The sequence below is a fragment of the Temnothorax americanus genome, unplaced genomic scaffold (assembly GCF_048541705.1).
Source record: "Temnothorax americanus isolate GAGA-0224 unplaced genomic scaffold, ASM4854170v1 Scaffold13, whole genome shotgun sequence".
Lineage (NCBI taxonomy): Eukaryota > Metazoa > Arthropoda > Insecta > Hymenoptera > Formicidae > Temnothorax > Temnothorax americanus.
The window spans coordinates 4,352,309-4,366,250 of NW_027509264.1; the positions used below are offsets into that span (position 1 = coordinate 4,352,309).

The 13,942-nt window shown below is 31.3% G+C and overlaps 3 protein-coding genes and 1 pseudogene across 8 annotated transcripts in view; 1 reads left to right on the forward strand and 3 right to left on the reverse strand.

The window, feature by feature from the left end:
* The window catches only part of LOC143894089 (uncharacterized), a 32,935-nt gene that overhangs the window by 6,476 nt on the left and 12,517 nt on the right, over positions 1-13,942 (forward strand). The gene's annotated exons all lie outside the window — the stretch shown is intronic.
* LOC143894080 (alpha-tocopherol transfer protein-like) lies at positions 142-5,637 on the reverse strand. 5 transcript variants are annotated; one of them, XM_077400149.1, is made up of 5 exons: positions 2,820-3,111; positions 2,260-2,341; positions 1,806-2,130; positions 1,288-1,651; positions 142-953 (listed from the first exon to the last, which is right to left on the reverse strand). In XM_077400149.1, exons 3-5 carry the CDS (start codon positions 2,087-2,089, stop codon positions 699-701), a joined length of 903 nt encoding a protein of 300 aa, XP_077256275.1. In that variant the 5' UTR covers positions 2,090-2,130; positions 2,260-2,341; positions 2,820-3,111; the 3' UTR covers positions 142-698. The 5 variants fall into 5 exon arrangements, with proteins under 5 accessions (XP_077256275.1, XP_077256277.1, XP_077256276.1 ...); XM_077400151.1 differs by having other exon boundaries at positions 2,233-2,341; XM_077400150.1 differs by lacking the exon at positions 2,260-2,341 and having other exon boundaries at positions 143-953; positions 2,837-3,111.
* On the reverse strand, positions 4,270-9,997 carry LOC143894100 (uncharacterized; annotated as a pseudogene). Its single transcript, XR_013255997.1, has 7 exons — positions 9,858-9,997; positions 8,835-9,140; positions 8,379-8,742; positions 8,037-8,292; positions 6,663-6,962; positions 5,998-6,361; positions 4,270-5,661 (listed from the first exon to the last, which is right to left on the reverse strand). The product of XR_013255997.1 is annotated as an uncharacterized LOC143894100 (transcript).
* LOC143894079 (alpha-tocopherol transfer protein-like) lies at positions 9,716-13,536 on the reverse strand. Its single transcript, XM_077400146.1, has 4 exons — positions 13,333-13,536; positions 12,843-13,153; positions 12,175-12,538; positions 9,716-11,858 (listed from the first exon to the last, which is right to left on the reverse strand). Exons 2-4 carry the CDS (start codon positions 13,124-13,126, stop codon positions 11,589-11,591), a joined length of 918 nt encoding a protein of 305 aa, XP_077256272.1. The 5' UTR covers positions 13,127-13,153; positions 13,333-13,536; the 3' UTR covers positions 9,716-11,588.

A 13,942-nucleotide genomic window follows, 5' to 3' on the forward strand; every position in this document is an offset into this window, starting at 1 on the left:
TAATATTTATTTAGATGAAATTAATTAACATCACTCTAGTATTTATACTATTAGATTTAACCAGAATAGTTGATTATATGCATCAAGTATTAATGTCTCGCATTTATACAATAAAATAAATTTACAATAACGATGAAGAATTTCTTGTTTCTTATTTATTTGTTCAATGCAGTAAAGATTGCAACGTTTGCTTCGCATTTTATATGAGAATAACTTTCTTAACGTATAAATATATTTAAAATGTTTAAATTTAATACTATAATCTTTGTTGAAATTAACATAATATTATAATTTTATCTGTTACTAAATGCTAGGATTGAATAATTAAATTCGATTGCCGCAGAAAAACATTATATACATGAAGAAACGCAAATAAGAAACCTGATTACCAAGTATAATAAACGTGAAGTAATAAGAAGTAATATAATTAAATTTGTGATTCGTGCAATGCAATTATGATATATCTAACTATTATATGCTTAACCTGATCTAATCTAATCAACAATCAGCACAATTGTTATTAGTTGTTATTACTATACTATATTTAATGCCATAAAGATTGGTTAAATATTTAATGTTAATAAACATGAAATAGATTAATATTTTTATTTTCCAAAACTGTGTGGTTATCGCCGCGTATTCTAAAAATAAAACCAAATAGCTATACCATTGGTGTTGTAAAACATTTAATTATTCAATTAATCGATTTCGAGCTTTTTAAAGCTTCCTTCAACTCCAAACAAATCCGTTGCTGTCTTCGCCTTGCCCGGTCGTAGCGCCTCATTAACGCGATGAGCTTCTTCCTCTTGGAACCAAGCAACGTGATCTACCAATTTTTTTACTTGTTTATCATGTAACTCCTGTAGAGAACCGGCTTGACCGCCTGATTCATTCGGAAGAACTTCGAGCGATATGAATTTCTCCAGAGTGTCGCTCGTGGTATGCATATGAAACTAGAATTTATAGAAACATATACCTAGTTCAAAACTTTTATACTTTTTTATATTCCGCTCCACGCAATTTTTTCAAAAAATAAAAATATAATTAAAACACGTATTATATACATATATATATTATATATATATATATATATGCAGTAAAGAAGTAAAATACAATATTTCTCTTATCTCTAGAGCATTTAAAATTATATTTTCAAAGATGCAACGTTGTTTAATATATAAACAATTTGCTATATCAAATAGGAAATTTGATCTTTTCACTTTTTCACTTTTAATGTAATGATATGGATAATTGATCGGTAATGTGTGTATATAATTTCAATCTTACCATATCCATCAACTGCTTTTTCATGAATGGTCTCATCATATTCATAATGACATCTATTACCGGAGAAGAATTCATAAAATGTAAACCCTTCAATCTGACAGGCAATCCGTCTTGTAGATAGTAGAGGAATTTCTTTAGGCCCATAGGACTCAAACGGCCGACGTGACCGAAAGAAACGTTTTTCATGTCAAATAATATTATGTGGCCTTCGCAAGTGCCTTCGGTGTAAAGCCATAGATCGATCACCATATTTAGGCTTTTCATCACATCGTTGTAAACAAAATGCGATGGTTCGCCGTCTAGGAGTCTTCCATAAATGATTTTATAGCCTTCTTTAGTAGTTCCTTCCAAAACTTGGTGTGTTCTGTCGATAATAAGATCACTTCTACTTTGTATGCGAAATTTCTCTGCGAGAAATATTGCTGCATTTATTTGTCGTGTATATAAGGAATATCACACACACACACACGAATGTAACGAATAATTAAAAAGAAAAATATTATAAATAATATACTTACACCGTTTCAATTGCTTTTTTGAGTTCCTTATTGTTATTAGGATCTCGATTGGAGAAGAACTCAGGTACGTGAGTCCTAACTGTGTAAAAAGTATCGATAGTAGTTTTCGTCGGTTCGAGTCGATAATAATTGCTATGCAAGAACAATGCTAATTCGCTGTCTGATATCTTGGGCAAGTGAGGCTGTTTTTCGCACCACTCTCTCAACATTTGAATATCTGCCTCTTTCAATTCAGGATTCTTCTTCAGTTCCTCCTCGAACGATACCAGTTTTATCGAAGCCATCGATACTATTAGTTTTATCCAGCCACTTTGAATTTAAATTCCTATGGAAGTGAAAGCAATAACATTGCAATGTTGACAGAATCGTATAACTACATTACTACATTGTATATCGTAGCAAAACTGGATATATTTTTTATTTATACGTATACTGCAAGATCTCCGATTTTTACATCCGATTCGCGGAACGGCCTTGTCGGAAGGACGAAAATCTCCGCGTGTACGCGAATTGCTCCGGGCGTCGCCTTGCTCCACCTTGTGCACGAAATAAACGTTTTGTTAATATAACGACACGAACTCTCAAGTTTTTCTCCCGCTCGCGATCCTTCGGTGAATCCTCGTATCCCGGCATTTCAATCGGGACGATTTCGTCGAGATCGACTCTGTCAGATATCTGTTTGGGAGCTAGTCAATGCTCTTCGAGACGCGTGATCGCGGCTCACGACTGAACGTTACCGGGCAGCGAATATCGACGAGTTTAAATTATATACCACACGTACGATATAGATAATATATATTTTGTTTTGACTTTCAAATGCAATATTACATTAACTTGTTTATGTGCGGAATCTTCCAAATAATGCATTACAATGTGGAGTTGAACGTAATTGAAAAATGATTGCGTGCCCAATACTTATATAATTCTTTGCAAGCCAAGTAACTTGTCTTGCACAATTGTTAGACTAAAGACTAAAGTATGATCATTTTAATGATAGCGAATGAAATATATTACCTATAAGTTCCATATACCTGCTCGGATATACGTATGTGAAAGAATTTCGAATGTCTCACGATCAGCCTGATGTCTTAGACAGTACTAATTGAGATCTGCATAGACCTTTTAAACGGTACCGGTGGCGAAGCGGCAATGGAGAACGTAGCGTGACAGTTGAGTACGTTTACGTCGTACGTGACGTAACATGCTATCTTCATGATAATTAGGGAATTTATGAAAATGTATGAAATTCTACTTTATAGACACATACAGTTTTCCCAATCAGCAAAAATGAGAGACACGCAATCTTTAGCAACGAATGTTTGGATTTATTATGAGTATATTTCTTATAATTATACGTAATAAAAATTAAAATATACATATTTATATAAATACATAAAAAATGAACGCGCTACTAATATAAAACAAACAATTAAAGTGCAGTGAGGGAGTTATCTATTGTAATAATATTGTATTAATAATTTACTATGTCAGTATAGATCAGTATTAATATTTATTTATGTTGATTATTTACATCGAAAATTATCTACGTCTTCTCTATTTAATATGATAGCCTCTTCACACACACACACACACACACAATATTTAAAAATGGATAAAACATGATGACATATACATATATAAAAATATTAGAGTTTCCGGGATTATTAGCTGCACACGGATGAATCTATACTACACTACATACAAATCTACATTTAATAGTTATCTAGTACTCTCTATTATTAGACACGTGACTATACTGACACGTAACATTTTTAAAAGTGTTTGTGTCACAAAAGAATAAAAGAGAAATCGCTTCTCAACAAAGCTATTAGAATGACTTTAAGAAACATACGAATGCCATGTGAAAATAGTTTAGTTTGTCATTGGCGTGCTGAAGATTACGTTACGCTAATAAGCAGTAAAATAGTATTAAGACAAATCTATGAAAAATGTATTACGTCAATACATTGTCAATTCACGATATATTTAGAGATTAGTCGGTACGACTGATGATAGTCGCAGCTACGCGCAGCTACTATCTTCAGCAAATAACTATAGATGGAAAATAGTTTACACTGCAAGTATATTACATCCGATATAACAGGTATATAATGATTAAGTAATATTTATTATATATTATCCAATTGTAAAATAATTTGTAAAAAACTGCAGCAAAAAATAATAATGGGTAATTTTCGAAAACTATTTATTATGCTGAAGTCCACTTATAGAAATTTCTTGTCAATTTGAATGTAATATGAATATGGCTCGCATAATCGATCCTTTCTTTCTTCAAAAATTATTTGCAGAAATTTTATTAATATTTTTTATTTGAATGTTTATTAATTCTCGAGCAGAACTGTATAGTTTTTCTGTTTAATTATATAGTTGAACACTGCATTTATTGAGAACGGATTCCTGCTCGCATCTGTGTCATTAATGAATGGAACTGTATAAGAAGCACTTTATTTAATATTATGTGTTTATTATTCATTGATTGAAAGCGTTACAATCACTCAATTTATTGAACAAGTTCTAGATACAATAATATAAATATACGTATAATTCTTAACGACATGATAATTCTCGATGCACATACGTCTTTTTTTTACCTTTTCTTTTTTCACGGGAAATATTCTTTATTTCTCGTCGATATCGCTGCTTATAAGATTTATATTTTTCTACTATTAACTCAAGCCCGATTCATTATAGCTTGCGCGCGCGCGCGCATATGAATTTAAGTATACAAAATAGTTATTTATAAAAGTATAAATTTCTATAATAAATCTTTTAAAAACTGGATTATAACAATTCAATAAACTGATAGTGATTTAGGGGTAATACTGTTTAACATTTATTATTTTCTAATAATAATAGAACTCTGATTATATTTCATATTTAATACCTTTTGGTTTATATATATATATATATAAGAAAACAATTTTTTACAATATTTTTTACAATATTTGTTATCTCCTTGCAGTTTTAGGATGTGTTGCACAAATATGATAGATTTATATAACAATGTGATTATTTTTAAAATTCTTTTTTTCTTTCACTTTATTATTCACAATGTTTAGAAGCTAGTCTAAACAACTAGTCAGGACTCAAACTGTTTCAATAAAAAAAGACTTGATATCTCATGGTGTTTGCGACCTAATCTTATAAATATTCCATCGCTTTTATTATAGGTATAATATGTGAAATTTCTAATACTATTAGAACGTAAAAATATATAAATTAACCGGATTTTGTACCTTTAGATTGTCTATGTTATTTGCATAAAATATAATGAAAATCTATTGCACCTGTTTATACTTTGGACTTTTATCACAAGATCTTTTAGACTTTAGATATTTAGATGTTGGCGAGCAAGCAATCGTTCGTTTCTTTTTTATTCGTCTTCTGTTTTTGCAGCGATTACGATATTCTCGCATAAATAATTGTTTTTGCTCGGATAGATGCACGATGCATACGATTACGTAAAACGTTACGTAAAGTGCAAGGTACGAAATAATATATTACAAAAGAGATAAAATAAAAATGGAATAATCAGCTATATTAAAATATATAAAAAAATTATTTAATATTATATATATTAATCTATATCGAGTTTTTTAAAACTACCCTCTATACCGAACAAATCGTTCACTGACTTGCTTTTGCCGATTCTCGACGCTTCATTAACGCGTCTATTTACCTCATCTAACAGGAACCATTCGCGATAATCTTCGAGTTTCTTCACTTGAATTTCCGCTAATTCATGTACAGAACCTGCTTTTCCCCCCATCTCGTTCGGCAGCACGTCCACCGGAATATATTCGGAAAGGCCCTTAAACGATGAATGAAAATGTATCTATATATGTTTAAGAAAAGTAAATGAGATGATTTAGAAAAACTTTCCTAAGTACTAATTGTAAGGATATAGTAGCATTGAAATTAGTATATATAATTTTTTCGGTTATAAAAATTTCAATATTACGGACAATTAGACACAAAAATTTCTACGTTTATCGGTGACGATTATAGAAATACAATTAAAAATAATTATTTGTTCAGACATTACAGAATTATTTGATCGCTATGTCAACCACTATGTGACCGCGCGAATAAATATATTACTTAAAAAACGCCAATATTGCTGCTAAATAATTACAATTTTGAATTTAATTAATCGATTTGTGATATTTACTATGTCCATTACCTCTTTCTTCATGAAAGGTTTCGCCGTGTTCATCAACAATTCCATGGCGGATGGCGCGTTTATGACATGGATTCCTTTTAGACGCATCGGTGCCGCATTTTGGATGTAGTACAACATTTTCTTCCATCCCAATGGACTCATTCGCGCGACATGACCAAATGATAGTTTACTAGCATCGACAATATAAGTATAACCGTTGTTCGTACCATTCGTCAGAAAATATATGTCTTGCAACATCGTGGAATATTTCGCGTTGTCATTGAAGATATAGTTAGAAGGTTCGGGGTCCAGATATGTTCCATATATAATCTTGTAACCGTCTTTTGTTATTCCATTTAGGGGAAATATAGCCCTTTTTAAGTCACAAATCAATTTATCTCAATTATTATTAATATATATCAATATTTCTGTACATCGAAATATTAGCAAAATTACTCTGCATTATTCTTAAAAATCTACAATTAAATACTAGTATATCTATATACCTACATATTGTAGGATTTGCGTTATTTTATGTATACAGATCTTAAAGTGTATATTATACTTTTAACATTTCAAATATTATAAAAATTAGCTGTTTTATACACGAACAAGTTATACCACTATTCACTCTACTATTCACTTACTATTATAATATTCGTAAAATCGCTTACGTGACTTTGAAGGCTTGTCGTAGTTTCTTTTCTTCGAGCGGATCCCGATTGCAAAAAATTCTGGTAAATGCGTCCTGGTTGTGTAGTAATTTTCGATTGTGTTTTTCGTTGGTTCCATTTGATAATAATTACTGTGAAGGAATAAGGCGAGAAAACTATCCTCGATTTTTGGCAAGTGCGGTTGTTTCTCGCACCACTCTCTCAGCGATTGTATATCGGATAGCTTCAGTTGAGGATTCTTCTTCATTTCTTTTTCTAATGTCATTCTTTTCATTATTGACATTGCAATTTGAATTGCAGCTTAAAATGTACTTTATTATATCTGAATAGAAAAATATCTGAGAAAAATCAATTCAGTTTTTACTGTTTTGAATTTGTTACATGGTCACAAATTGGAAAAAAAATCCGTAAAATTGGTTAGTTATTGGTCAAAAAACAGATAACTCTGATAAAAAGTTATTTCCTGAACAATCACTAGTCAGGAACTAATGCATGCAAAGCGGGATTACTAAATAGTATTATAGTTAATTTATGCTTGATGTTAATCAAGCTTGGACTATTCTAGTTATTATTCCTTGATCAAGAATTAATTAAAAAGCCTATAATTATATAATTATAATATATCATTTATTACTCCATGCTTAACAACAGTATGAAAATGACAACATAAGTATAACGATTATTAAACACCTCCTTTTCTTTCCTTCCGAATTTTCAATATGATATTTTCAAAGCTAGTAAAGCGAACCGTTCAGAGACTTAGCGAGCACTGCTGGCTGGAACCGGTTTTCTACTGCAGATATACGAGTTTAATTTGTATTATAAATCAATTCTAATTAGAGTGGTGTGCAAGCGGAAAATTATGCGTTGCGATACGTGTAACTTCTATTCGAGCATTATACGATCGCAACACACATGTATGTGCGTCAAGGTTTTACAATTAGTAGTGCTTATTTGTGGCACAAACAATTGAAACGCTTAAGAAGTGATGAACATGCATGTGTGTATGTATAATAAACTATTATAATCTTTCAAGTAACTTAGTTACATAACAATAATTATGCATACAATTTGTGTATCACAAAATAATATAATTATTGAGATAATTTGACAATCAAATTATATTATACAAATCCTCTTTTGTGTTTACCTTCGTAAATGTTGATATAACTTATATAAATGGTAAAAAAATTACTGAGCAAAAATATGATGCTTTGTAGTATTTGAAGAGAGGGAGAGAGAGAGAGAGAGAGAGAGAGAGAGAGAGAGAGAGAGAGAGAGAGAGAGAGAGAGAGAGAGAGAGAGAGAGAGAGAGAGAGAGAGGACACAAAAAATATTAAAAAATTTTTTGAAGAAATTTAAATTTAACTGATTAATCTAGCTCCAACTTTTTAAAGCTACCGTCTACACCGAATAGATTTTCCGCACTTTCGCATTTGCCAACTCGCAAAGATTCGTTCACTCGTCCATTAGCTTCGTCATACTGAAAGTAATCGCGAAATTCTTCCAGCAATTGGATATGCTTAGCTGCTATTTCTTCGATAGGTCCCGCTTTCCCACCGTACTCGTTTGGCAAAGCTTCGATAGGTAGATATTTTTTCACGGTTTCCATGTTTGAATGAAAATGCAGCTAAAGTAATAAATGATTCATATCTTATATTTTTTCCTTCTTAAATGCTTCTTAAAAAGAAGAGACTTAACGTGTCATTGACTTACAAGATTCATCATTTCCTTCTTTATGAAGGGTTTTAACAAATTCAAAAACGTATCTACTATGGGCATAGCGTTCAGTACGTGTATGGCCTTCAATCGAACCGGAGCAGCTTCTTGTATATAGAATAAAATTTTTTTTAATCCCATTAAATTCATAGCAGCGACATGGCTGAAAGACAGGCCAGCTGCATCAAGAATAACAACCAATCCCTCGCTGGTGCCATGCACCACATTTTGAACCTCGCACGTCATAAGCAGATACTTAGTGCACTCGAAATGATCGAATTTATTCGGATTTGGATCCAGAAATCTGACAAGTGTCATGACGTATCCTTCTTTGGTTTTTTCCTCTAATGGCACAGCTGCTCTATTATCGAAAGAATACTTAATTTTTTCTTATATTTCCATATGATTTTTAATGATACTCGCTGATCTTAATAATTTGACAGGATCACTTACATGACAGAGAAGGCCTTTCGCAATTCTTTCCACGCGATTGGATCTCTATTACAGAACACTTCTGGCAAAAGCGTTCTTGTGGTAAAAAAATTGTCTATCGTCTTCTTGGTCGGCTCTATGCGATAATAGTTACTGTGCAGAAACATAACAAGATACACCATCTCTATTCGCGGCAGATGAGGCTGCTTTTCCATCCAATTCTTTAACATTTGCAGATCTGACATTTTGAGTTCCGGATTTCGCTTGCATTCTTCTTCTATACTAACATATCGAGTCGGTAGTGCAGACATCGGTGCTCTGATCGACCTACAAATTTGTCCTCGTTTATAATTTTTTTTTTAGACACACTTGCGGGAAAAAGAAAAAGAATTATATGAAATCATGCAAAGAAACAAGAAAAAAATACAAATATACATAAATAATGTATATTGAGCGCAAACGTTTACTTTTAATTAATTAAAAATACGATCGATACGATTACTAAATCAATTATAAACTCGATAATGTTATTGATATCAAAAATATATCTCTTGCGAGATAGAACAATATGTTGCTATAACATATAATTAGAAAAAAATCTGAAACTGTAAAAACGCATCACTATCGTTATCGTAGATAACATTTTTTAATAATCAAGATAAGCCAGATACGTTAATTTAGCGAATGTATCTATATTCATTAAAATTTGTACTTATTTTTTCTGCGATTATATATTATATACATAGATACACAACATTAAGTTAAAAACCTTAGCATTTCATATATATGTGAATTTATTTTAAATTTATACTAATCTTCTTTCCTTCCTTTCTCTATATACGCATATTTTTTAAATTCAAAAATACGATTATATTTATATATATACACATATACACACAATACACAATACACAAGACTCTCCTTTTATTAATGATTTTCTATAGTACACACTTTCCACATATTTAGCACATTTCAATCTCATTCCGCGTCTGCGGAAGTTGAAATGAGATTTTTAGTTAGAGAAAAATTAGATCGTCAATCTACCTTGACCAGTTGTTCCTTAACCGGTTATTCACAGGTGGATCTGTCCTACAAATGGTGGTAACACAGTGAAGAATATCGCTGCTGCGCACGCGATAAGTCGATTACACACTGATTTCTAAAAGAGAATGTCCGAGAGTTTCGAGCGTTTCGAGCGTTTCGAGCGTTTCGAGCGTTTCGAGCGTTCGACACGCCGAGAATAATCTTACTTTCATATTGCGCTCCACGAAGACTAAAATATTCCATCTGCGTAGTCACGATCGCGCGATAAAAAAATATTAATTTCAAACAGCTATTTACAAGTTAATATAGCTAAATAACAAAAAAGAGATTGAGGCATAATTATGTATAAAGAACGCACTATAATTGATTGTATATATGCTTGTAGATCTCATTTGTATATTGCGTTATATAAATCTTATTGTTTCTAACACGTTCCATGTCGCACCGTTTTTACGCGACTGTCCATTCAGACCGCGTGTACCACAACGATGGTACATTATATGATAACTATGTTACATTTCAAAATGTTAGAGACGGCTTAAATGCGGAGAACACAACATTGGTAGACGCGGCACGAAACGTATTAATTGGGTTCTCAAGTAAAATTTTTTTATTAAGCGGTATCCATAATTAATGTAGAGAATCTAAGAGATTTTTAGTACTTTTTGAATTTAAAAAAAAAAACCATTTCGCAACAACATTATGACGTCACGCACATTTTCGTGTACTATATTTTCTTCAATTTTGAAGATATTGCAAAAATTCAAAAAGTTTACAAAGAAAGTACGCCATGATCTATCAAAATATACTGTTAGGTAAAAGTCGGTTGAAGATTAATTGAATTAATACTCTACGTTATATTGTATGTTAACTCCTTTTATTTTTTTTAACGTAACATCAGGTTGAAATAAATTGTAAGAAAATTGCATCTAGTGATTCTATAAGAACTAACGCGACTAAATAAATCTATTATGCGTGCTACGTACAAAAGTGCATTACGTATATATCTATAATAATTGCGTATTATATTAATTAAGATCCATAATTATGAGAAACACAATCGAAATAAATTCACTTCTCGATTTTTCAAATAATATCACACTTTACAGATTGCGTCGTAAGATTCTAGTGCCGTTATTAAAATGTCAAAATTCAAGACTTATTTGAGTAAAAAATTTTGCTTATATGTATATTAGATTAAATTTATGAACATAATAGCAGAATGACATTACAATTTTACAGATTTACATCTCCGCCGGTTGTCGGTGTTAAAGCTATTTAATATTCCATCACAATATTTAGATCATTATACTTGGAATTACGATGTATTATTATAACGTTTCAAATATTAGTTAATATGGATTAATATATCACTTTTTTCTAGAGATCTTTTAACTTATATATTAATATATCGTGATTATCATAGACCGCATATTACGTTTTTTGGAACAATTTCTAATCTTCGAGACATATGAACCGCGTAAATAGTTTTTGCAAAATCAGTTAATTAATTGCCAATGAATAAACTATAATGAAATTTTGGATAATCGTTATATTTGTATAATTATTGTTAATTCTATTGTGTTATAAGCATCAAATATTTACTTATTTCGTGCGCGATTCTCACACGTGAATATAAAAAATTGTATATTTATGAATCGATATATAAATCGATATAAATATATTTTAAGCAATTTTACGTAGTTATACTTTCGACATAAATTAAACGAGTCAATCTATATCTAGTTTCTTGAAACTTCCCTCGACCCCGAACAAATCCATCGTCTTGCTTTTTTCTACTCTTAATGCTTCGTTTACACGACCCGTGACTTCATCTTGTAGAAACCATTCACGATGATCCTCTATCTTTTTTAATATCTCCTCCTGTTGTTCTTTGAACGGTTTAGCTTTTCCACCTAAACCTACATCGCAAGGGAATGCTTCCAGTGGCACAAACGTTGCCAGCGTGTCCTTCGTGGAGTTCGTGGGGTGAATATGTAACTGAAAATATATCGAAAATGTATTATTATATACGTATGTGTATGTGTATATAAGACGTATTCGTTACTATATTTAAAAAATTTAGGAATCAAATAATAATAATAATAATGTATGTTGAATTTATATCTTTTTAGAGAAAACGTTATCATTATACTCACCGCGTACTCATCTTTTAATTCTTAATATAAATTATTTTTGTTAAACAAGTTTCAAATAAAAATTGATCCGGAATTAAGTAAAAAACAAAATCTTCTTTATTTATTTACATGCGTGGAACTCTTTTATGTTTAATGTAAAATATTTTTATTGTTCTTACCACCTCCATTAACTCTTTTTTCATAAACGGCTTCATCATCGACAAAATGATATCCATGACTGCGTTGGTGTTAATAAAGTGCAGACCTTTAAGTCTGATTGGTATAGCTTCTTGTAAATAATAAAGATATCTCTTAATCGCCATGGGACTAAGACGGCCAGCATGAGCGAAGGTAGCACCTGCCATATCTATAATAATTACATGACCCTCGGCGCTCCCTTCGGTGTACAACCACAAGTCAACCACCATAGAAAAGTACTTCATGACGTCGTTATAAACAAAACGTGACGGTTCATAATCTATTAATCTCGTATAAACAAGTTTGTATCCTTCCTTCGTTGTCATTGGCAGTGTCATCGACGCCCTTTTTAAATAAATTTAATTATTTTACGCACACGTGGATTGAATTTTATTTTTATATCTAGATATCTTATGGATATTTAAGCTCGACAGCTCCTTTTTATTTTTTACCTTTATATTGCTTATTATTTATTATAATTTTAATTTTCACTTCAGAAATGTACGAATAAAAATGAAGATATATTCAAACATATGAAATCTTATGACACGAAATACCTCAAAGTCTATATTATAACTGTCAGCATGCACTTGGATATATTGTTAAAATATTTATTACTCGAATACGTAAACAAATTTTCAATACTCACACAACTTTGAATATCTCTCGCAATTGCTTTGTCCCAAGTGGATCCCTGTCGGAGAAAAATTCTGGCATGTGAGTTCTGGAAGTGTAATATTCTTCGATGGTGTTCTTAGCAGCCTCGATACGATAGTAATTACTGTGCAAGAACAATACATATTCAACGTCTAAAATTTTTGGAAGATGCGACTGTTTCATGGCCCAGTCCTTTAGAATTTGTATATCGGAATCTTTCAACTCGGGATTTTTCTTCTTTTCTTCCTCGTAGGAAATCCTCTTGACCAGCGACATAGTTGACTTCACTCGTATATAAACTTTCTATTAATGTAAGAAATATTTTTAAATGTGAGATGGTACGTGGAGGATAAAAGATAAATGTCTTTAATTTTAAATATTTAACCCACGATATATAGAAATTAGATTGGAGAATATCATAATATATAAATAGATATTTTAAAATAATTATGTGTTAAAATAAGATAGAAAAAGTTAATTACCTTTTATTCAGGCGTATATAAGTCTCGTGCGAGGAAGGACTTGCTTGATTAACACTCGACTGGAATATGACGCGATTATTACTCACCGACTCTCAAGGTAGCACTATGCGTGACCATACGAAGATTTGCGTTTTATCTCACGAAGCTAGTACACGTGATACAGACAACAATTTAACGTACAATTATATCTTCACTATAACTGAAATCACTATAATTAAATTCTTGACAGACAGAAATTATGTTCTGATAACTTGCTATCGTTATGCATTAAGAGACATTTTTCTTGAACTTTGTTTGTCGTTGCTGCACATTGTATGTACATTGTTATATAATTTTACCATTATGTTTTATACATAAAACAAATTGTCAACAATCGACATGCATATAGGATCGGGGATCGCAATATCGTAAATAATTATTAACGGTAAGTGAAACATGACCGTTTTACAATGTACGCGATAATCAATTAGAGAGAAAAACACCATTTACAGTTTACAGTCCGGATTGGATTTTACACAATTAATTCAATAATAATATTGTGGGAATTTTGTACACCTTTTCCAAAAATGGTGATATTTTCTGGTTTTTTGAACATTTCTTTCGCTTTCAA